This window comes from Vipera ursinii (genome assembly GCF_947247035.1).
Source record: "Vipera ursinii genome assembly, chromosome: 3".
NCBI lineage: Eukaryota > Metazoa > Chordata > Lepidosauria > Squamata > Viperidae > Vipera > Vipera ursinii.
In genome coordinates this window covers 4,479,237-4,501,808 of record NC_139516.1, presented here as the reverse complement: position 1 = coordinate 4,501,808, position 22,572 = coordinate 4,479,237, and the positions used below count along the sequence as shown (strand labels likewise).

Below are 22,572 nucleotides of genomic sequence, written 5' to 3'. Positions count from 1 at the left end.
TCTAATGAAGACAAGGACGAGGGGGGACATGATAGCAGCCTTCCGATATCTCAGGGGCTGCCCCAGAGAAGAGGCAGTCAAGCTACTCTCCAAAGCGCCCAAAGGCAGAACAAGAAGCAACGGATGGAAATTCATCAAGGAGAGAAGCAACCTGGAACTAAGGAGAAATTCCCCGACAGTCAGAACAATTAGCCAGTGGAACTACTTGCTTCCAGAAGTTGTGGGTGCTCCAATACTGGAGGCTTTTAAGAAGAGACTGGACAACCATTTGTCTGAAATGGTAGACGGTCTCCTGCCTGAGCAAGGGGTTGGACTAGAAGACCTCCAGGGTCCCTTTCAATTCTGTAACCGTTCATTGAGAGACTGAACAACGGCACCGTTGCAGCCTCCCCACAATCCCGTGATCAAAATTCAGACGCCTGGCAACGGACTCGTATTTACGACGGTGGCAATGTGTCCTGCGGTCAGGTGATCCCCTTTTACGACCACCTGACATGCAGTCAATGGGGGAAGCTGGATTCTCTTCGCCACCCTGTCGCTAACCTAAGAACAGCGATTCCCTTAACTGTGGCAAGAAAAGGTCGTAAAACCGGGTTAAAAAAAACCCTCACTTAACAAAGGTCTCACTTAGCGACAGAAATTTGGGGCTCCATTGTGGTCATAACTCGAGGATTGCCTGTAGTGTCAATGGGTGGGGAGCCTTCTTGGAACAGCCGAAAGGACGGTGTCGGAAACAGGCTAGAGGGGGGTCGTGTCCCTCCCCCTCTGTCGTGAGAGGGCTGTTCAATTTTGACCTGAGAGTTGAAGTCCACAAGTCATGAGGGGGCCATAGTTCCCCCATGCTAGCTGAGGAATTATGGCAGTTGAAGTCCAAAATTCATGAGGGAGCCATAGTTCCCCCATGCCGACTGAGGAATTCTGGGAGTTGAAGTCCACAAGTCATGAAGGGGCCATAGTTCCCCCATGCTGGCTGAGGAATTATGGCAGTTGAAGTCCAAAATTCATGAGGGAGCCATAGTTCCCCCATGCCGACTGAGGAATTCTGGGAGTTGAAGTCCACAAGTCATGAAGGGGCCATAGTTCCCCCATGCTGGCTGAGGAATTCTGGGAGTTGAAGTCCACAAGTCATGAGGGGGCCATAGTTCCCCCATGCTGGCTGAGGAATTCTGGGAGTTGAAGTCCACAAGTCATGAGGGGGCCATCGTTCCCCCATGCTGGCTGAGGAATTCTGGGAGTTGAAGTCCACAAGTCATGAAGGGGCCATAGTTCCCCCATGCTAGCTGAGGAATTCTGGGAGTTGAAGTCCACAAGTCATGAAGGGGCCATACTTCCCCCATGCTGGCTGAGGAATTCTGGGAGTTGAAGTCCACAAGCCACGAAGGGGCCATAGATCCCCCATGCTGGCTGAGGAATTCTGGAAGTTGAAGTCCACAAGTCATGAAGGGGCCATAGTTCCCCCATGCTGGCTCAGGAATTCTGGGAGTTGAGGTCCACAAGTCATGAAGGGTCCATAGATACCCCATGCTGGCTGAGGAATTCTGGGAGTTGAAGTCCACAACTCATAAAAGGGCCAAGTTTGAAGACCCCTGCTTTAGTGAGATGTTGGTATGTTTGGATTTTATGCACTTTTTACAGTGAACTTAATAGCCTCAGTGGCAGGTGCTGTCCCCTAGGGGGCGCCAGTCCTTCATCAAAAATGCAAAATACCGTTCGGTGCCTGGAAGAACTAGTCGTCGGCGGTTTTGTGTACAGCTTCTTACATTCTTGCATCATGCCAGGCTCATCGAGTCCGTCTTTTGTGTACCACCAAACATATGTGAAGAAAGGAAGAAGAAGAGGCTTCTGTTTGCCAAACATTTAAACATCCAAACACATCGCTCTGATGTTTGAGTCAGTCACACTCGCTGACTCAGGACGAGGCATCAAGTCTGTTGGTTTGCACAATGCACCAGGCACGTAGCTCACCTTATGTCCTTATTTTGAAGACTGTGGCCTCTTCCAGGTATTTTAAGGAGAGAAATTGCCTCCACACAAACCGTGTTAACGTCCCTGAAATTTATCTGGAAAAGTCTGCGGGTACAGTATGTCTAGTTTAATGAAGAGAAGGACCAGGGGGAACATGATAGCAGCCTTCCAGTATCTCAGGGGCTGCCCCAAAGAAGAGGGAGTCAAGCTATTCTTCAAAGCGCCCAAAGGCAGGACAAGAAGCAACGGATGGAAACTCATCAAGGAGAGAAGCAACCTGGAACTAAGGAGAAACTTCCTGACAGTTAGAACAATTAACCAGTGGAACAACCTGCCTCCAGAAGCGGTGAATTCTCCAACACTGGAGGTTTTTAAGAAGAGACTGGACAGCCATTTGCCTGAAATGGTATAGGGTTTCCTGCCTGAGCAGGGGGTTGGACTAGATGTCCTCCAAGGTCCCTTCCAACTTCTTCTTCTTCTTCTTCTTCTTCTTCTTCTTCTTCTTCTTCTTCTTCTTCTTCTTCTTCTTCTTCTTCTTCTTCTTCTTCTTCTTCTTCTCCTCCTCCTCCTCCTCCTCCTCCTCATCATCATCATCATCATCCTCCTCCTCCTCCTCATCATCATCATCATCAAAACTACACAAGTAAAAAGTGTCAGGCTACTGCTGAACTGAGCATCCTGCAGTGAAATTGGACACACGCAAAACTGGATGCACAAAATGGGGTTCGAACTCAGCCCAAAAAGAAATATCCTCTTTTCTGTCTCCAGATCATACTAAGAGTGTGGATCCTTTCCCCATTTTTTCCTAACACCTGTCAGGAACCGACATTGAGAGAAAACCATATCTAATTTGACTACAGTTAGTCCTTGACTTATGACCACAGATGGCACCTGGAATTACAGTGCTAAGCATGTCAGTTGTTAAATGAGTTGTGCCCTGTATGGAAACAGAGCTCAACCCCGCTCCTCTCGGGCACTGATGACGTTACCAAGTTGGGACATGAAACGTCTGCAAGAAAACAACCAGATGACTGCCAGGAACGTAAGTCCTTCCATCCTCCACCATTCGGTCAGAACTGAAGAAGCTTTTTGGATGAGAAGCGAAACTACTTCAAGGGGAAAGAAAGAAAGTCCAGTTGCCTTTTGAGGGGCACCTTTGGGTCTTTTTAGCAAGGCTTGGATTCGAAACGCAACTCTGAGAGTTCTCGGACCTTCAGAGAAAAGATGGGCGTTTCCGCGTTCTGCCGGCGGATGAGTAAAACTGCTACCGTGTCTTCCCACATTGTCATGCTTTAAACATTTCTGGTCTTAACTCCGCACGAATGTTTTGGAAAGAGAAATTGGGTTGCTAAAGGATTTCAGAACAGCGTAAGATTGCTTAAAAAGACCGGTTGGGTGGTGTCTTTAAGAAACGCTGATGGCTTACAAGTTGAGTTGGTTGTGTAAACTAACGCGTCGTGAGTCACTTCTCCCTCATGATGACATTTTCATGTGTTTCTTCAATGCTATTTATTACTTAATCCTGCCCTTTTCCCTCGCATTGTAAGGTTTCAATCACAGGCAACACGTCAAGAGCGAACTAAGGTCCTTAGCAGTGGATTCAAAAGGCGACAGTGTACGGATAGTCCTTGACATACAAGCCATCATTTAGTGACCGAAAAGGCGCTGAAAAATGTGACTTATGCCTGTTTTTCACACTTAACTACCATTGCGGGTCATGTGATCAGACGCTTGGCAACTGGCTCACGTTTATGACGGTTGCCGTATCCCGGGGCCACGTGATCCCCTTTTGCGACCTTCTGGCAAGCAAAGTCAATGGGGGAAGCCAGATTCACTTAACAACCGTGCGGCTAACTGAACACCTGCAGTGGCAACAAAGCTGGCGAAATGGGGCAAAACTCACTTAACAGACGTCTCACTTAGCTACAGAAATGTTGGGCTCAGTTGTGCTCGTAGGTCGAGGACTGCCTGTTTACCGCCCCTTACTGCTTTACAGCCCTCTCTAAGCAGTTTACAGAATCAGCATTATTGTCCCCAACAATCTGGGTCCTCCTTTTACTGTCCTAGGAAGGAAGGAAGGCCGAGTCAACCTTGAGCCAGTCAGGATCAAACTCCAGACTGTGGGCAGAGTCAGCCTGCAATGCTGCATTCTAACCACAGCACCATCATGGAGATAAAGACAGACAGACCTCTCTAAGCAGTTTACAGAGTCAGCTTGTTGCGCCCCCGCCCCCCCCCGGCAACAATCCCGAGTCTTCATTTTACCAACCTTGAAAGAATAGAAGGCCGAGTCAACCTTGAGCCGGTCAGGATCGAACTCCAGACTGTGGGCAGAGTCAACCTGCAATGCTGCATTCTAACCACGGCGCCACCAGGGCTCATGAATGTCATGCCTGCAGGACATATTTACAGCAGGGACATTACAGCCAACATCTGGAAGGTTTTGGCACCTCGGACACTCCCTGAATGCCAGCCAAGGGACCTTGTAGAGTTGCGGCCACGCAATTAAGACTTAAAACAAGTCTGGGAAACTTTATCAGGGAAATGTGTTAATTCACCAGACGGGTTTTCTAGTGTTGACGTTGGGTTTGGCCACCCAACAGCCAATCACAAGACCACGACTTGCAGGAAGGTGGTATTTGGCCTCTTTTAAGCGATGGAAGAAGCTCAAACGTGGGCACATATTTCTGCTTGATCGGGTTTGCTTCTCGACTTCCTTCACCGGCGCCAGTCACATCGATTGCTTCCTCTCCTAGGCTCTTGGTCAACCAAGGAGTCATTCAAGGTCAACCCACAAAACCCTTTGGCAATCGCATCCTGGGCCAAGAGTGAACCAGGTGCTCCACAGATCCACCACCATATGAACAAGAGGTTCCTCAAGCTTCAGATTCACGAGGTGTCTAGGATGGACCACCAAATGGTTAGTCTACCGAGGTGGTAGCCCATTGAATCTGGATAGAAACTGTCCCACCCGGGCCTGAGGGGTGGTGGTTAGCCTTGGTGGCGCCGTGGTTAGAATGCAGCATTGCAGGTTGACCCTGCCCACAGTCTGGAGTTCAATCCTGACCAGCTCAAGGTTGACTCAGCCTTCCATTCTTTCGAGGTTGGTAAAATGAAGACTCGGGATTGTTGCGAAGGGGGGGGGCGCAACAGGCTGACTCTGTAAACTGCTTAGAGAGGTCTGTCTGTCTATATCTCCACGGTGGTCTTTCCGCTTAGGCCAGGCAACCGTGCACGGGTTTGTGGGTCGGGAGAGCCGTAGCACGGCTGGTGGCGCCTGCCACTCAACGTCTCGTGCCTTTAGAAACGGCCCCTTAGCCAGGTCGGATCCAGGCCCAGAGGTCGGATTCGCCCCGACCTGCAGACTCTTGCTTGTCGCTCGCCTGAATGGAGGTTTTGGTGGCTTGGCCGGTTTGTGATTTGGTATATTGTGCAAACCTGGGATGTAAGCTAATTTGGTCAGTAGGTTGTGTGAAATGAGGGGACGGGGAAGGAGAGGAAAGGAAGGGAAGGGAAAGGAAAGGAGAAGAGAAAGAAGTAAGGAGGGAAAGGAGGGAGGGAAGGAAAGGAGTAAGAAGTAGGGGAGAAAGGGAAGGAGGAAGGGGTGGGATGGAAAGCGAGATGGAAGGAAGGAAGGAAGGAAGGAAGGAAGGAAGGAAGGAAGGAGAAGGGAAAGGAAAGGAGTAAATGGAAGGGAAGGAAGAAGGAATGGGATGGGATGGAAAGGAAGGAGATGGAGGGAAGAAAGGGAAGGAAAGATGGAGGGAAGGAATGGGAAAGGGAGGGAGGGATGAAGGAAGGAAGGAAGGAAGGGCCCTAGTGGCGCAGTGGTTAGAATGCAGCATTGCAGGCTGACTCTGCCCACAGTCTGGAGTTCGATCCTGACCAGCTCAAGGTTGACTCAGCCTTCCATTCTTTCGAGGTTGGTAAAATGAAGACTCGGGATTGTTGCGAAGGGGGGGGGGCGCAACAGGCTGACTCTGTAAACTGCTTAGAGAGGTCTGTCTGTCTATATCTCCACGGTGGTGCTGTGGTTAGAATGCTTATACCCACCACATGGAGTTGACGACGATGTTCTGCTCTGCACAACATCAAGGGGCCAGAGTGGGCCCGAGATCCCCTGAGACAAGCCATGATAGCTATGAACTCCAGGCCACAACTTGGCCTGCCATCTGCAACCTGGAAGGGGGGTGGAATTCTGCACGTCTTAAATTGGCCACGTCTGGATACCCCTGGTCTAGGTGGGGTTTGCTTTCTTCCCGAGTACGGGCAGCCTCGACGTACGACCAGAATGCAGCCCAAAATTTTGCTTGTTAAGTGAGGCGCTTGTTAAGTTGAGTTTTTGCTCCATTTTACGACTTTCCTTGCCACAGTTGTTCAGCGAATCGTGGAAGGTCTTAAGTTAGCAACACGGTTGTTAAAGTCAATCTGGCTTCCCCCATTGACTTTGCTTGTCAGAAGGTCACAAAAGGGGATCAACCGGATCCCTGGGACGCAGCAAAGGTCATAAATATGAACCAGTTGCCAAGCATCAATTTTTTATAAGTAAATATGTTATTAATTGTCTATTTTTTACAATCAGATACTTAACAGACAACGTCTCGTCTGGGTTCCATTAGTAATTCAGTGGTATATTATCAACTTCTTCAATCTAGATCTAATATTGCACCATCAAATGTTTCCTCTCTTCTTCTGGTAGTACCTGTTTTCCCACGCTAGGCAAATACAATTCTTATTGTTATTAGTAAATATACAATTGAATATCAGCCTGGAATTAAGGAGAAACTTCCTGACAGTGAGGATAATTAACCAGTGGAACAGCTTGCCACCAGAAATCGCGGGTGCTCCATCACTGGAAGCTTTTAAAAAGAGACTGGACAGCCATTTGTCAGATGGTATAGGCTCTCCTTTTTGAGCAGGGGGCTGGACTAGAAGACCTCCAAGGTGCCTCCCAGCTCTTATTCTATTCTGTTCTATTCTATTCTATTCTACAATCTGTTTATTATTCTATTCTGTTCTATTCTATTCTATTCTATTCTATTCTATTCTATTCTATTCTATTCTATTCTATTCTACAATCTGTTTATTCTTCTATTCTATTCTATTCTATTCTACAATCTGTTTATTCTATTCTATTCTATTCTACAATCTGTTTATTCTATTCTATTCTATTCTACAGTCTATTTATTCTTCTATTCTATTTTACAATCTGTTTATTCTATTCTATTATCTGTTTATTCTATTCTATTATTCTATTCTATTCTATTCTATTCTATTCTATTCTCTATTCTATTCTACAATCTGTCTATTCTATTCTATTCTATTCTATTCTATTCTATTCTATTCTATTCTATTCTATAATCTTTCTATTCTATTCTATTCTACAATCTGTTTATTCTATTCTATTCTATTAAATTCTACAGTCTATTTATTCTATTCTATTTTACAATCTGTTTATTCTATTCTATTATTCTATTCTATTCTATTCTATTCTATTCTATTCTCTATTCTATTCTACAATCTGTCTATTCTATTCTATTCTATTCTATTCTATAATCTTTCTATTCTATTCTATTCTACAATCTGTTTATTCTATTATTCTATTCTATTAAATTCTACAGTCTATTTATTCTATTCTATTTTACAATCTGTTTATTCTATTCTATTATCTGTTTATTCTATTCTATTATTCTATTCTATTCTATTCTACAATCTGTTTATTCTATTCTATTCTACAGTCTATTTATTCTTCTATTCTATTTTACAATCTGTTTATTCTATTCTTCTATTATCTGTTTATTCTATTCTATTATTCTATTCTATTCTATTCATCTTTGTTACATTTTTCTCATCATATCAATAATGTCGGTTTTAGATGAGTTTTCTAACTAAAACATATCCCCCAGGTGGTGGATGCTGCCAAGGTCATCCCTATGAAACACGGTCCTAAGTCCCTTTTTTCCAGTGCCGTTGTAGCTTTGAGCCGTCGCTAAGTGAGGACCATCTCTCCTGGAAAGGCTTTGGTGCAAGAGTCAGTTCTCTCACTGGCTTCTTTCGGGACACTTTCGCTTTCTGTTGCCGTTTCTTAGAAGTCGGCCGGTTTCTAGGAAAGCATCCCCTGAGTTAGAACGGAAACTTTTCAGCCACCTCCTCCTCCTCCTCCTTTGTTCTCGCCATTCCTTGGCATCTCTGCTCTGCACCTGGGTGCCAGCCCGTGCCATTGATTTGCTTTCGCTTTCCCTATCTCTGTGCTCCGTGGCTCTGTGCCAGGCGGCGACGTGGCTTTCTAAAGCCCAAGTAGTTGCTTGAATGAAAGCCGGGAGCCACGGGGTGGAACGTTTCTGCATCATGGCCCTCAATGCTCGGAAATTATTTCTGGGGTTTCACACCCCCCCCAAAAGTGACCCAAAAAACTCCCCAGCTTCCAGCTTTAGAGGAACTGAAGCGGCGTGAAGATAAATGAACGGCCGCGTGTTGAGGAGAAACGTGTCGTTTTTACCCAGAAGGCACTGATCCTTGCAAAACGAGTGGGTGAGGAATCCTTGCTGCTCTCTCAGCCTGGCTGTCTTCTCGCAGACGTTTCCTTCCCAAGCTACGTAAGGTCGTCAGTGCACGGATGATGTTCCTGAGTTTATTTATTTATTTATTGAACTTATATACCGCCCTTCTCCCATAGGACCCAGGGCGGTTTGGTCATGAAACATCTGCAAGAAAACGGCCAAGTTCAGAGATCACCAAGGACCCCACAGTCATTATTCCTCCTCCTCACTCCCTTTTAGCACTGATGATGTTACTTAGTTGGGTCATGAAACGTCTGCAAGAAAACAACCATGTTCAGAGAGTACCAAGGACCCCACAGTCTTATTATTATTATTCTTCCTCCTCCTCCCATTGATGATGTTCCCTATTTTGGTAATGAAATGTCTGCAAGCAAACAAACCACCAAGGACCCCACGGTATCCTCCTCCTCCTCTCCACAAACCCCACTCCCCCTAGCACTGATGATGTTACCTAGTCTGGTCATGAAACGCCTGCAAGAAAACAGCCAAGCTCAGAGAGCACCAAGGACCCCACAGTCCTATTCTTCTTCCTCCTCCTATAATAATAATAATAATAATATATAAAGTTGGAAGGGACCTTGGAGGTCATCTAGTCCAACCCCCTGCTCAGGCAGGAAACCTTATACCATTTCAGGCAAATGGCTGGCCAGTCTCTTAAAAACTTCCAGTGTTGGAGCATTCACCACCTCTGGAGATTGCTACTGATGATGTTCCCTAGTTTGGTAATGAAACATATGCAAGAAAACAACCCAGTTGTTTAGGTCCTCGTGGTCCTATTCGTCCTCCTCCTCCTCCTTTTCCTCCTCTCCGCCAACTTTCTGGCACTGATGATATTCCCTAGTTTGGGTAATGAAACATCTGTAAGAAAACAGCCAAGCTCAGAGAGCAACAAGGACCCCACAGTTCTCCTCCTCCTCCTCCTCCCCCCAATGATGATATTCCCTAGTTGGGTAATGAAACGTCTGCAAGAAAACAACAAAGCTCAAGAGTGTCTCTGGAGATTCTCCGTCATCCAGGTCCTGGTTGTCCCAAAGGTGCTTTTTCAAGAGGCAGCTGGACTTCCTTGTTTTTCTTGGAAGGCGTTTCGCTTCTAATCCGAGGAGCTTCTTCAGCTCTGACGGAATGGCGGAGGATGGAAGGATTTGTATTCCTTGCAGTCCTCTGGTCGTTTGTAGTCTTTCTGAGAGTCGTCGAGGCCGCTTGGAGGTTTCAGCAGTTTTAAGAAGGCTCCACATCCTTTTTGCAGAGGGCAGAGGAAAATCACCAACTGAAGAAGCTTCTTGGATGACAAGCGGGCTTCGGGGGTGCGGCGTCATTAAGCAAGACTGCCTCACTTAACAGCCAACCCCAGTTGCGACCGTTTCAGATAGTCCTTGACTTACCAGCCACACATGAGCCCAGCATTTCTGTGGTTAAGTGAGACATTTGTCAAGGGAGCTTTTGAACCCACTTTACGACCTTCCATGCCGCAGTTGTTAAGGGAGTCACTGAAGTTGTTAAGTTAGTAACACAGCCGTTAAGTGAAACTGGCTTCCCCATTGACTTGGCTTGTCAGGGAAGATGATCATGTGACCCCAGGATACTTCAGCCGTCCTAAATACAAATCAGGTGCCAACAATTTGAATTTTGATCACTTGCCCCCGGGGGAGGCTGCCACGGCCGTCAGTATGAAAAACAGTCACAAATCACTTTTTTAAATCCTGTGGTAACCTCGAAAAGTCGCTAAGTGAACTGTTGTAAGTCGGGGACTACCTGTAATGGGTACTCTCCATTACAATTGTAGGTCGCGGACTGCATCTTTTCCAACATAATAATGAGGATGAGGATGATACCCATTGTCATCGGGGCACTGGGAACTATGTCCCCAAACTTTGCAAAATGCATCAAGAAACTGCAGCTTCCTGCAATCACTCCTGCAAAGCTACAAAAAAAATGCGCTACTCGGAACAGCTTACATTTTAAGGAGATACCTGGTTGATACCTAGGATGCTGGCAGCAACCCGTGTCAACCATTAGCGCCAGTCAATTTGAGTGTTCAGTTGAGTGTGGTTCATGTCTAATGAATAAAAATAATAGAGTTGGCGGTCATCTAGTCCAACCCCCTGCTCAGGCAGGAAACCCTATACCATCCTGGACAAATGGCTGTCTAGTCTCTTCTCAAATCTTCCACTGTTGGAGCATCCACAACTTCTGGAGGCAGGTTTGTTCCACTGGTTAATTGTCCTCACTGTCAGGAAGTTTCTCCTTAGTTCTAGGTTGCTTCTCTCCCTGGTGACTTTCCATCCATTGCTTCTTGTCCTGCCTTCGGGCGCTTTGGAGAACAGCTTGACTCCCTCTTCTTTGGGGCAACCCCTGAGAGATTGGAAGGCTGCTATCATGTCCCCCCTCGTCCTTCTGTTCATTAAACTAGACATACCTAATTCCAGCAACCATTCCTTGTATGTTTTAGCCTCCAGTCCCCTGATCATCTTTGTTGCTCTTCTCTGCCAGACGTCTTTCAAGCTACTCGTGCTGGGATCGTTGAGAGATGTTTGTTGAATACAGATTAGGCAAAATCTGGCTCAAAAACAGTAACTGTGAGACAATGGACAATCCCTTAAACATGAGCCAGCTGCGTGCAGCCGCCGCCAAAAAAACCTAACACTATCCTTGGTTGTACAAACAGAGGCATAGAATCAAAATCAGGTGAAGTATTTATATCGCTATATAAAGCCTTAATAAGGCCACACCTGGAATACTGCATCCAGTTTCGGTCACACAATATAAAAAAAAATGCAGAGAAGAGCAACTAAGATGATTAAAGGCCTGGAGTCTAAAACATATGAAGAACGGATGCAGGAATTCGGTATGTCTAGTTCAGGGGTTGGCCACCTTGGCTCTTTTATGACTCGTGGACTTCAACTCCCAGAATTCCTGAGCCAGCATGGCTCAGCTTGGAAACCTCTCCCTTTCCCCTCAGCTTGGCTGGCTCAGGAATTCTGGGAGTTGAAGTCCGCGAGTCATAAAGCGGCCTAGGCCTAGGCCAGGGGTAGGCAACCTTGGCTCTTTTATGACTCGTGGACTTCAACTCCCAGAATTCCTGAGCCAGCGTGGCTCAGCTTGGAAACCTCTCCCTTTCCCCTCAGCATGGCTGGCTCAGGAATTCTGGGAGTTGAAGTCCACCAGTCATAAAAGAGCCAAGGTGGCCTACCCCGTTCTAGTTTAGTGAAAAGATTATTTGAATATTTGAGAGACTGCCACAAAGAGGGGAGATCAACCTATCCTCCAAAGTGCCTGAAGGCAGGACAAGAAGCAACGGATGGAAACTCATCAAGGAGAGAAGCAACCTAGAACTAAGGAGAAGCTTCCTGACAGTGGGAACAATTAACCACTGGAACTACCTGCCTCCAGAAGCTGTGAATGCTCCAACACTGGAGGTTTTTAAGAAGAGAGTGGACAGCCATTTGTCTGAAATAGTATAGGGTCCCCTGCCTGAGCAGGGGGTTGGACTAGAAGACCTCCAGGGTCCCTTCCAGCTCTATTCTGATTCATTGATTGAATAGATTTGCCGGAACGTAACTCTTTAAATTTCTCTTCCTCCTCCAGAGCTGCATGTCGATCCCCGACATCAAGACGGCCTTCAGTGACTGCATCAACAAAATTGGGAAGAGGGACTGCTTGACGCAAGGATGTTCTGCCCTCACTGGGTAGGTGGGGAGATGCTGGAAAGGGCTGGTCAAGAGATGGCCCACTCACTCTTAGGACCCCTACTCAAATTGGCCTGGATTGGCCTGGATTCTAGAGGAACCTAGAATCCAAGAACGTAAGGGCTTGGAAGGGGCTTTGGAGGTCCTCTAGTCCAGCCCCACAGCAGGAATACACCCTTGCAGCACCCCGACAGATGACCATCCAGCGGCCATTAAGTAGAGGACGTAAGTCCGTTGCAGTCGTTCTTGACTTACAACAGTTCATTGAACGAACGTCGGAAGTTACAACAGCACTTGGAAAAAAGTGACTCCTGATCGTTTTCATGCTTAACGACCGTCGCATCCTCTCTCTCTCTCTCTCTCCGCCCCCCCCGGTCACGTGATCCAAATTCAGACGCTTGGCAACTGACTCGTATTTGTGACGGTCAGAGTCCCGGGAGGTCGCGTGATTCCCCTTTTGCGAAACCTCTGACAAGCAAAGTCATTGGGGGAAGCCAGATTCACTTAACTACCAGGTTACTAACTGCAGCGATTCAGTTAACAACAGTGGCAAGAAAGGTAGCAACATGGGGCAAAACTCACTTAGCAAATTTCTCACTTAGCAACAGGAACCTACCTGCCCTCCTTGCAGCAGTCTCTTCCCCTCCTCCTTTTGAAATTCTTCTGGTCTCCAGCTATAAAATCTGTTCCTTTGTACAGACGGTCCTCAACTTACGACCACCACAGAGCCCAAAATCTCTGTGGTCAAGCGAGAGAGTTGTTAAGTGAGTTTTGCCACACTCTACCCACCTTTCTTGCCACCGTTGTTAAGTGAATCACTGCAGTTGGTAAATTAGTAACGTGGTTGTTAAGTGAATCTGGCTTCCCCCTATTGGCTTGACTTGTCAGAAGGTCACAAAAGGTCCTGCGCGAGATAACCCAGTAGTAAACCCAGTAAACAGTGGTCTGTAGTAAATGGTGGTCTATCTTGCGCTATCTACAATATCATACACCAGGAACAATATACATACATGTGCTAATACAACAGGATCCAACATACCACAATTAAAGCAGGAAACAGAAGAGAGAGACCACATCAGCAGAACCTTCCCTTTTATACAAAGGCTCATAAAGAGACACAGACCCTGCTGAGTCATTTCCATCATTCCATCTTACATCTTACATTACATAAGCTGGTTAGCTGTTAAATCAGTACCTTGACAGGATCACTTGACCCCGGGACACAGCAGCAGTCATAAATACGTGTCAGTTGCCAAGCGCCCCACGTGATCTCTGGGGATGCTGCAATGGTCATAAGTGAGCAAAACGGTCATAAGTCGCTTTTCCCCATGACGTTGTAGCTTAGAACGGTCACTAAACGAACTGCTGTAACTTGAGGACCACCTGTAATTTAAAGGGAGCCTAGAGGAAGATGTTGAGTTACCATTTCCCACCGTTTTTTTAAAAAAATACATATAAAAAAGTAAAATACCTGGAACAGAACATGAGAAAAGTGCCCTGGCAAAAATTCCCAAACAAGAATTCCAATCTGGTCTTGTGGTGATCCGATTCATTTGCAACTGTGCCCGCTGCTCTCTTCCTTGGGCACGGAAAAGATCAGGCAGACGTTTCATGACCAAACTTGGTAACGCCATCAGGGCACTGGTGACGGTACCCAGTTCGCTAACGAAAGGTCTGCACCTCCAGATGTTGAACTGTAGGGCAATCCCAGTGCTGGAGAGTTGAATCCACCTGCCTGCTTGGAATATGCTTTTTATTTATCAAATTTAGGTCCCACCCACTATCTAAAGTAACTCTGGGCAGTTTGAATGTAGATATATGAAAACTGGACACTCCTGTTCAGGGAAGGCCAGATATCTAGAACAGGGGTCCCTAACCCCCGGTCCGTGACATGCCAGCAACCGGCCCGCACAAACAAGCAAAGCCACATCCGTGGGATGCAGGCAGCACACAAAACCACTCATTCTCCGGTCCGTGGAAAAACCTCTCTCCACAGAACCGGTTCCTGGTGCCCAAAAGGATGGGACCCCTGATCTAAAACCCCCTTAAAAGAGGGTTTTATAGAGAAGCCCTCTCTAAAGCAGGGGTCCCCAACCTATGGTCCACGGGCCATGGCCCACTGGACACCGGGCTGCAGGACAGGCTGTGTGTGTGTGTGCGCACGTACTCACCCCCACTCGCACTAGTGCCCGCAGACCTGTTTGTACATGCGTGGGGCTAGTAGCAGCAGTGGCTAGCTCCTGTGCGCATGTGCAAATGGAGCCGCTAGCACTTATGGGTTGCGCGGCCCGTTTGCGCATGCACACGGTGCTAGCTAGCAGAGGCGGTGACTAACCCCTGTGCTCATGCGCAGACGGGACTGCCAGCGCTGTTCGGGTGTGCGGGCGGCCCTGTTTGTGCCCTTGTGCGGGCGGGCACAAATTTCCCAGCTGCCAGCATGAAAAGGCTGGTGAGCTCTGCTCTAAAGCAGGGCTTTTCAACCAGTGGTACAGGTACCACCTGGGGTACATTGGCACCTGGCAGGTGGTACACGACCATCCTAGAAAAGTGGTAGCGGGGGAGGGGAATGAGCTGAACCGGTGGCAGCACTGCACAAGCCTGAGCGAGAGACGGCTGGAGCTGCAGGGCTGTCAGGGCTCAGCGGAAGCGCCAGGATCAGCGCCAGGATCCAGCTGGAGCTCGGCACTGATGCTGGCACATCTGCTGAGCCCAGAAGAAGCGCCGATCAGCTGGAATATTGCAGCATCTCCAGGGTCTTGTCATTTACATTCAGATGCTCGGCACCTGATTCATATTTATGACGGTCACCGTGTCCCAGGGTCATGTGAAGTGATCAAAACCTGCTGCAACCACCCAGCAGCTGGGGGGGGGGGAATAAAAACCAAACACACCCCACCCCACCCCTGCTGCCAATCCTCAACAGAAATGCTCACAACAATGAAAACCTCAGACAGGAGGAGGAGCACCACCGGGCGGGCAGGCAGGTGTCTTGCTCGGCTGTGGCTCGGGGGGCACTTTTTTCAGTGCCATTGTAACTTCGAACAGTCCCTAAGCGAACTGTGGTAAGTCGAGGACTACTTGTACTTCATCACTTTTTTCCTTTTTTTTTGGTCATCAAGTTTTTGACACCTTGCTAGGCGACTGGGGGTACTCGGATGTCGCCATATCCTAAAAGTGGTGCAGTGGGTGAAAAGGTGGAGAAGCCCTGCTCTAATGAGTAGGACCATCCCAGAGGTGGTTTGGAAGTCATGCCGGAGCCTTCTGTGTCTCTCCCTTTCTACAGAAAAGGCATCAACGAAGGGATCGAGTGGATGCTAAAGTGCGTGGTGAGGAACATTCATCGCCCGCCGAGGCAGAAGGACATCACCTAGGAGAACCACCCAGCAGTCGCCATGCCGGAGACTTTGCCTCCTTCCCTTCCCCCCTTGTTTCTCCTCCCCTCTCTCTGTCCCTGAAGGAGACTCCTGGGACCCCCGAATCGAAGACACGTTTGTCCCCGCTTGGGGTCTTGCAAGAGGCCTCGTCCATCGGGAAGAACTTCGTGCTCTTTCCCGCCCCCTGACCACGGAGTGGGATGGGGATGGTTGATGTTCCACACAACGCACAGGGACGCGGCTCAATTTATTTTTTATTTTTATTTTTTGGCAAAACTATCAACCCGTTCGGGGAGGGGGTTGAAGACTTTTGGGTCTACTTGATCAAACGGAGCCTCGGAACACGGGAAATCCCCTTTTCCGGTGATCTTCTGGGTTGTTCCCTAATCTGAGTTTGCACTTGTGTGGAAAAAGGACAATCGGCAGTGGGGGAACGGACTCTTATAGCAAATGTACAGAAATGTAGAGCTCACATGTGCTGCAGTTGGAGAGAGAGAGAGGGATCACTGCCGGAAGACTGTATCCGAGTTTTGTCCACTCGGTTCCCTAGATTTGTGCACAGGATTAAAACTGATTTCTTGTCTTTTCTGGTCTGCGGTTTTTCTCTACGGTGTGGTAGAAGAAATAAAGAGCCAAGGTGCTGGACTCATTTAGGAAATGTTTGGTCTCTGGGCGTGGAATGGGACAACTCGCCCAGGACAATTCAACCACTCAATTTAATTACTTAAAATAATTTTAAAAACGATTCTGATTTTTGTCATACTCATTTCATTTTTGCATCCTTTCTGTAATGATTCTGTTCCACTATTTCTTCGGTGTAACTCTTGTCCCACAGCGAGTTGTAACAAAATAATAATAATAATAATAATCGTAGCTGGCTGACCGGCCGTACTCAGCGTGGGGTCCTCAATGGAACCGCATCTACATGGAAGGAAGTGTTTAGTGGGGTGCCCCAGGGCTCCGTTCTGGGCCCAGTGCTCTTCAACATCTTCATCAACGATTTGGATGAGGGGATACATGGGGAACTCATCAAATTTGCAGACGACACCAAGCTGGCAGGAATAGCCAATACTCCAGAAGATAGGCTTAAGGTACAGGAGTATCTGGACAGACTCGAACACTGGGCACTATGTAACAAAATGAAATTCAATGGTGAAAAAAGTAAGGTTCTACATTTAGGCAGGAAAAATCAAATGCACAGGTATAGTATAGGTGGTACCTTGCTCGATAGTAGTAACTGTGAGAGGGATCTCGGAGTCCTAGTGGACAATCCCTTAAATAGGAGCCAGCCGTGCGCTGCAGTTGCCAAAAAAGCCAACACAGTGCTAGGCTGCATTAACAGAGGGATAGAATCAAGATCACGTGAAGTGTTAATACCACTTTACAAAGCCTTGGTAAGGCCACACCTGGAATACTGCATCCAGTTTTGGTCACCACGATGTAAAAAAGATGTCGAGACTCTAGAAAGAGTACAGAGAAGAGCAACAAAGATGATTGGGGGACTGGAGGCTAAAAGATATAGGGAATGGTTGCTGGAATTGGGGATGTGTAGTTTAATGAAGAAGTGAGGGGTGACATGATAGCAGTATTCCAATATCTCAGGGGCTGCCCCAAAGAAGAGGGAGTCAAGCTATTCTCCAAAGCGCCTGAAAGCAGGACAAGAAGCAATGGATGGAAACTAATCAAGGAAAGAAGCAACCTAGAACTAAGGAGAAACTTCCTGACAGAACAATCAACCAGTGGAACAACCTGACTCCAGAAGTGGTGAATGCTCCAACACTGGAAGTTTTTAAGAAGAGACTGGACAGCCATTTGCCTGAAATGGTGTAGGGTTTCCTGCCTTAGCAGGGGGTTGGACTAGATGACCTCCAAGGTCCCTTCCAACTACTTCTTCTTCTTCTTCTTCTTCTTCTTCTTCTTCTTCTTCTTCTTCTTCTTCTTCTTCTTCTTCTTCTTCTTCTTCTTCTTCTTCCTCTTCTTCCTCTTCTTCTTCTTCTTCTTATTCTTCTTCTTCTTCTTATTCTTATTATTATTATTATTATTATTATTATTATTATTATTATTATTATTATTATTATCATTATTATTATTATTATTATTATTACAACAAACTGCAACAGAACACCCCAGACTTAACAACAACAACAAGACAAGCACCTGCAACATAACATCCTGGACTTAACAACTGTCAATAAGAAAGACAAAAAAGTCTGGATAGTGGACGTGGCAGTGCCTGGAGACAGCAGAATAGACGAGAAAGAACTGGAGAAGATAACAAAATACAAAGACCTACAAATAGAAATGGAAAGACTGTGGCAAAGGCAAGCAAGGGTGGCACCAAGAGTAATAGGCGCCTTGGCTGTAATCCCAAAACAACTGGAGCACCACTGGAACACCATCATCGGCATTGACAAATTCACCATTAGTCAATTGCAAAAGGCGGTCTTACTAGGAACTGCTTCCATCCTGCGACGAGATCTGTAATACCATCCAACATCCACATCTGCCTATCCCGTGTCCTTGGTAAGGACTCGATAGGCAGACAAAAATGCCAAATTCAGTCTGAGCATCTGGCGGACTGTGCGATGATCAATAATAATAATAATAATAATATAATAAATAAATAATAATAATAAATAATAGAGTTGGAAGGGACGGAGGTCATTTAGTCCAACCCCCTGCTCAGGCAGGAAATCCTATACCATTTAAGACAAGTCCCATGACGAGTTGGCCATGGCACACCTCTGGTCAATCCTGGTTAAATGAGGAAAAAGAATAGCCAGGATCAGTTAATAAATGAGTAAAAGTCAGGCACTGCATAGGTCCAGCACCTGGAGAGACACTAAAAAAGACGATGGCCCCCAAAAATTTCATTAGCCCTTGGTCCAGCACTGTCCTGAATGGGATTTGTTGCTCTCTTAACATTATGGAGATCTTCAGCCCAGCATAATGTCCCATGAACCTAGTTTGGTAATGAAACGTATGCAAGAAAACAACCCAGCTCAGAGAGCACCAGGGACCCCACAGTCCTCCTCCTCCTCCTCCTCCTCCTCCTCCTCCTCCTCCTCCTCCTCCTCCTCCCACTGATGATGTTCCCTAGTTTGGTAATGAAACATATGCAAGAAAAACAACCCAGCTCAGAGAGCACCAAGGACCCCACAGTCATCCTCCTCCTCCTCCTCCTCCTCCTCCTCCCACTGATGAAGTTCCCTAGTTTGGTAATGAAACATATGCAAGAAAAACAACCCAGCTCAGAGAGCACCAAGGACTCCTCGTAGGATGAAATTAATGTCTTTGAGTTTTATAATTTACTGCATTAAATGTTTTGTAAAATTCTAACCCATCCAGAATTCTTTGGGGCTGAAGTAGTCTAGAAATGTTGGACACGCACACACACATACTGGCAGTACATATTTGTAATGTTATAAGGCGGTATTTTTCAAGGTTGCCAACAGTGTTATAAATCCTGATGGAAGCAGGTGGAACTGACGCTCAAATTCCTTCCTTAATGCAAATGTTGGGCTGAAAGCAGAGTGACAGAGAGCTGCCTGTAGCTCTCTTTCAGGACCGGATTCTAACAGCATCTTATCCTGAGGTCTGAAGCGGGCTCAGATGGCCCCCAATGAGGCTATCTATTCTGTTAGGTTTTCCAAGGAGATCTTTAGTGAACATTTGCTTCAGATGCAGACGGAGCCCAATGTAAAATAAGAGCTGCTTCTGCAGAATTCAGGGTTGGTTCAAGAAAAAAAATATTACAAGCTTATTTTGATGTAAGCTAGCACCAAAAGTCACTTTGAAAAGAAAGCTTCCCACATCAAAATAGAACCAAACTCAGGCGAAGTATTAGCACTGCTTTACGGAGCCTTAGTAAGGCTGCACCTGGAATGCTGCATCCGGTTTTGGTCACCACATCACAAAAAAGATGTTTTTTTTAATCCCATTTATATCCCGCCCTTCTCCGAAGACTCACGGCGGCTTACAATTCTAAAGCACAAATCAATGTGCTTAGCGATAGGCTTCATTCTATGTATATGCCTGCTTATTAGGGCTTTCGCCCCCCCCCCCAAGTGGCATTATTACAAAGTCAGCTTAATTGCCCCCAACAATCGGGGTCCTCATTTTACCTACCTCAGAAGGATGGAAGGCTGAGTCAACCTTGAGCCTGGTGGGATGCGAACCTGCACTAATTGCATGCAGTGTTTCTCAGGCTCAGCAACTTTAAGATATACGGGCTTCAACTCCCAGGATTCCTCCAGCTGGCCAGGCCTCTTGGCTACAGCCTTTAATCTTGTTTATATCAGGGTTTCCAACCTTGGCAACTTTTAAGACCTGTGGATTTCAGCTCCCAGAATTCCCATGCTGGCTGGGATATTCTGGGAGTTTTGTTTTGTTTTTAATCCCATTTATATCCCGCCCTTCTCCGAAGACTCAGGGCGGCTTACAATCTAAAGCACAAATCAATGTGCTTAGCAATAGCCTTCATTCTATGTATATTTTATTTTATTTTATTTATTTTAATTCCATTTATATCCCGCCCTTCTCCGAAGACTCAGGGCGGCTTACAAGCTTAGCAGTAGCCTTCATTCTATGTATATGCCTGCTTATTAGGGCTTTCACACACACCCCAAGCGGCATTATTACAAAGTCAGCTTAATTGCCCCCAACAATCTGGGTCCTCATTTTACCTACCTCGGAAGGATGGAAGGCTGAGTCAACCTTGAGCCTGGTGGGACTCGAACCTGCACTAATTGCAGGCAGCTGGTGTTACTTAAGGAGGCATTAGCCCACTGCTCCACCAAGGCTCTTAATGTTGAGACTTTGGGGGAAAAATGCAGAGAAGAGCAACTCGCAGGATTCAAGGCCTGGAGACTAAAACATATGAAGAACAACTGCAGGAATTGGGTATGGCTAGCGTTGAAGGAAAAGTCTTCCATCATGGTTCAGTCCAAGCCGGGAATAAACAACATGGCGACTGCTTTAGAAAGAAGGTTGCAATTTATTGAAGAGGAGAGCCAGACAGGAAGATGGCTCTGGAAGAAAAGAGAGAGAGAGCAAATGTAGGGAATGGGTTTTTATACCTTCTGGAGCCTTTTGTTTGGAGTTGTTTCCTGTTCCTGTTTGAGGCTTTGTATTTCCTGTGTCCCTTTGGCATCTGTGGGTTAATCCTATTCTGTCTTAGAGTTTGGGTGGGGGTATCTAGATTTTAGGGGTCTTTGTCTTCCTAAGCTTCTAGCTGGGGCCCTCCAAACTTCCTGGATGGTTTACATCTGCATTTCTAGAGACCTGGTTTCTGCTTGGGGGAGGCAGACATCGATCTGTTAAGAAAGCTGGGCGTGCTTTTCTGCCTCTTGAAGATCCTTTGAGGAAATGTATTTTTCTGCCCTTTTACTATTTCGTTCTCTGTGGGCTGAATTCCCACACTAGTTTAATGAAAAGAAGGACGGGGGGGGGGACAGGATCGCAGTGTTCCAATATCTCAGGGGCTGCCCCAAAGAAGAGGGAGTCAAGCTATTCTCCAAACCACCTGAAGGCAGGACAAGAAACAATGGATGGAAACCAGTCAAGGAGAGAAGATAGAATCAAGATCAATACCACTTTACAATGCCTTGGTAAGGCCACACCTGGAATACTGCATCCAGTTTTGGTCACCATGATGTAAAAAAGATGTTGAGACTCTAGAAAGGGTACAGAGAAGAGCAACAAAGATGATTGGAGGACTGGAGGCTAAAACATATAGGGAACGGTTGCTGGAATTGGGTATGTGTAGTTTAACGAAGAGAAGGGTGAGGGGTGACATGATAGCAGTGTTCCAATATCTCAGGGGCTGCCGCAAAGAAGAGAGAGTCAAGCTATTCTCCAAAGCACCTGAAAGCAGGACAAGAAGCAACGGATGGAAACTAGTCAAGGAGAGAAGCAACCTAGAACTAAGGAGAAACTTCCTGACACTTCGAACAATTAACCAGCGGAACAACCTGCCTCCAGAAGTGGTGAATGCTCCAACACTGGAAGTTTTTAAGAAGAGACTGGACAGCCATTTGCCTGAAATGGTGTAGTGTTTCCTGCCTTAGCCGGAGGTTGGACTAGATGACCTCCAAGGTCCCTTCCAACATCATCATCATCATCATCATCATCATCATTATTATTATTATTATTATTATTATTATTATTATTATTATTATTATTATTATTATTATTAATCAACCAGTGGAACTGCTTGCCTCCAGAAGCTGTGGGAGGTTTTTAAGAAGAGTCTGGACAACCACTTTTCTGAGATGTTGTGTTCCAGATTCCCGGGAAATTCAGTTGTGTAGTTTCAAAACAAAAAAACAAAAAAAAAACAACCTCAAGAGGGTCTGGCAGCTCTTGAGCAAAGGACTTAAAAGGAGAATTACTAAATCAAGAGAAATGGGTTACGAAGCATGTTGGTGCTTTGCTTGACTCCAAATTCGGTTTCTTTGATGCTGGATTTCTGCGATGTTCCAGGAAAATTTGCAGCCATCGAGCAGGATTAGGCAGGCAGCCCTCTGAAGTTTCTTAGTAATGTCTCGGGGAAACGGAATGAGCGGAAATAGCAATTGTGTGAGATTGTAGTCGTTGTGTTCCTTGCCCTTTCCGGTTGGAGAGCTCCAGGTAAACATGAAAACTTGGCCAGTTCAAAATGCCATCCAGCTGGTGTCAATTCCGAGTTACCTGACCATCTGAAAAGAAGCTACGGGTGGAAGCTGGTCAAAGACAGATCCAACCTAGGATTAAGGAGAAATTTCCTGACAGTGAGAACAATTAACCAGAGGAACGACCTGCCTCCAGAAGTTGTGGGTGCTCCAACAATGAAAGTTTTCAAGAAGAGACCGGACAGCCATTTGTCCAGAATGATGTAGGGTTTCCTGTTTGAGCAAAGGGTTGGACTAGAAGACCTCCAAGGTCCCTTCTGACTGGTGTTCTGTTAAAAGGTTTGTTGTGGCAGAAGGACCAAAAATAAAGACCAGG

The 22,572-nt window shown here is 46.5% G+C and overlaps 1 protein-coding gene across 1 annotated transcript in view; it reads left to right on the top strand.

Moving 5' to 3' along the window:
- ARFRP1 (ARF related protein 1) overlaps positions 1 to 16,168 on the top strand; it is a 32,980-nt gene extending 16,812 nt beyond the window's left edge. The window contains exons 7-8 of the mRNA XM_083361001.1: positions 12,111 to 12,211; positions 15,495 to 16,168. Of these exons, the coding sequence (XP_083217127.1) occupies positions 12,111 to 12,211; positions 15,495 to 15,582 (189 nt within the window). The 3' untranslated portion in view covers positions 15,583 to 16,168. The remainder of the gene's footprint in view (positions 1 to 12,110; positions 12,212 to 15,494) is intronic.
- The last annotated feature ends 6,404 nt before the right edge of the window (positions 16,169 to 22,572 follow it).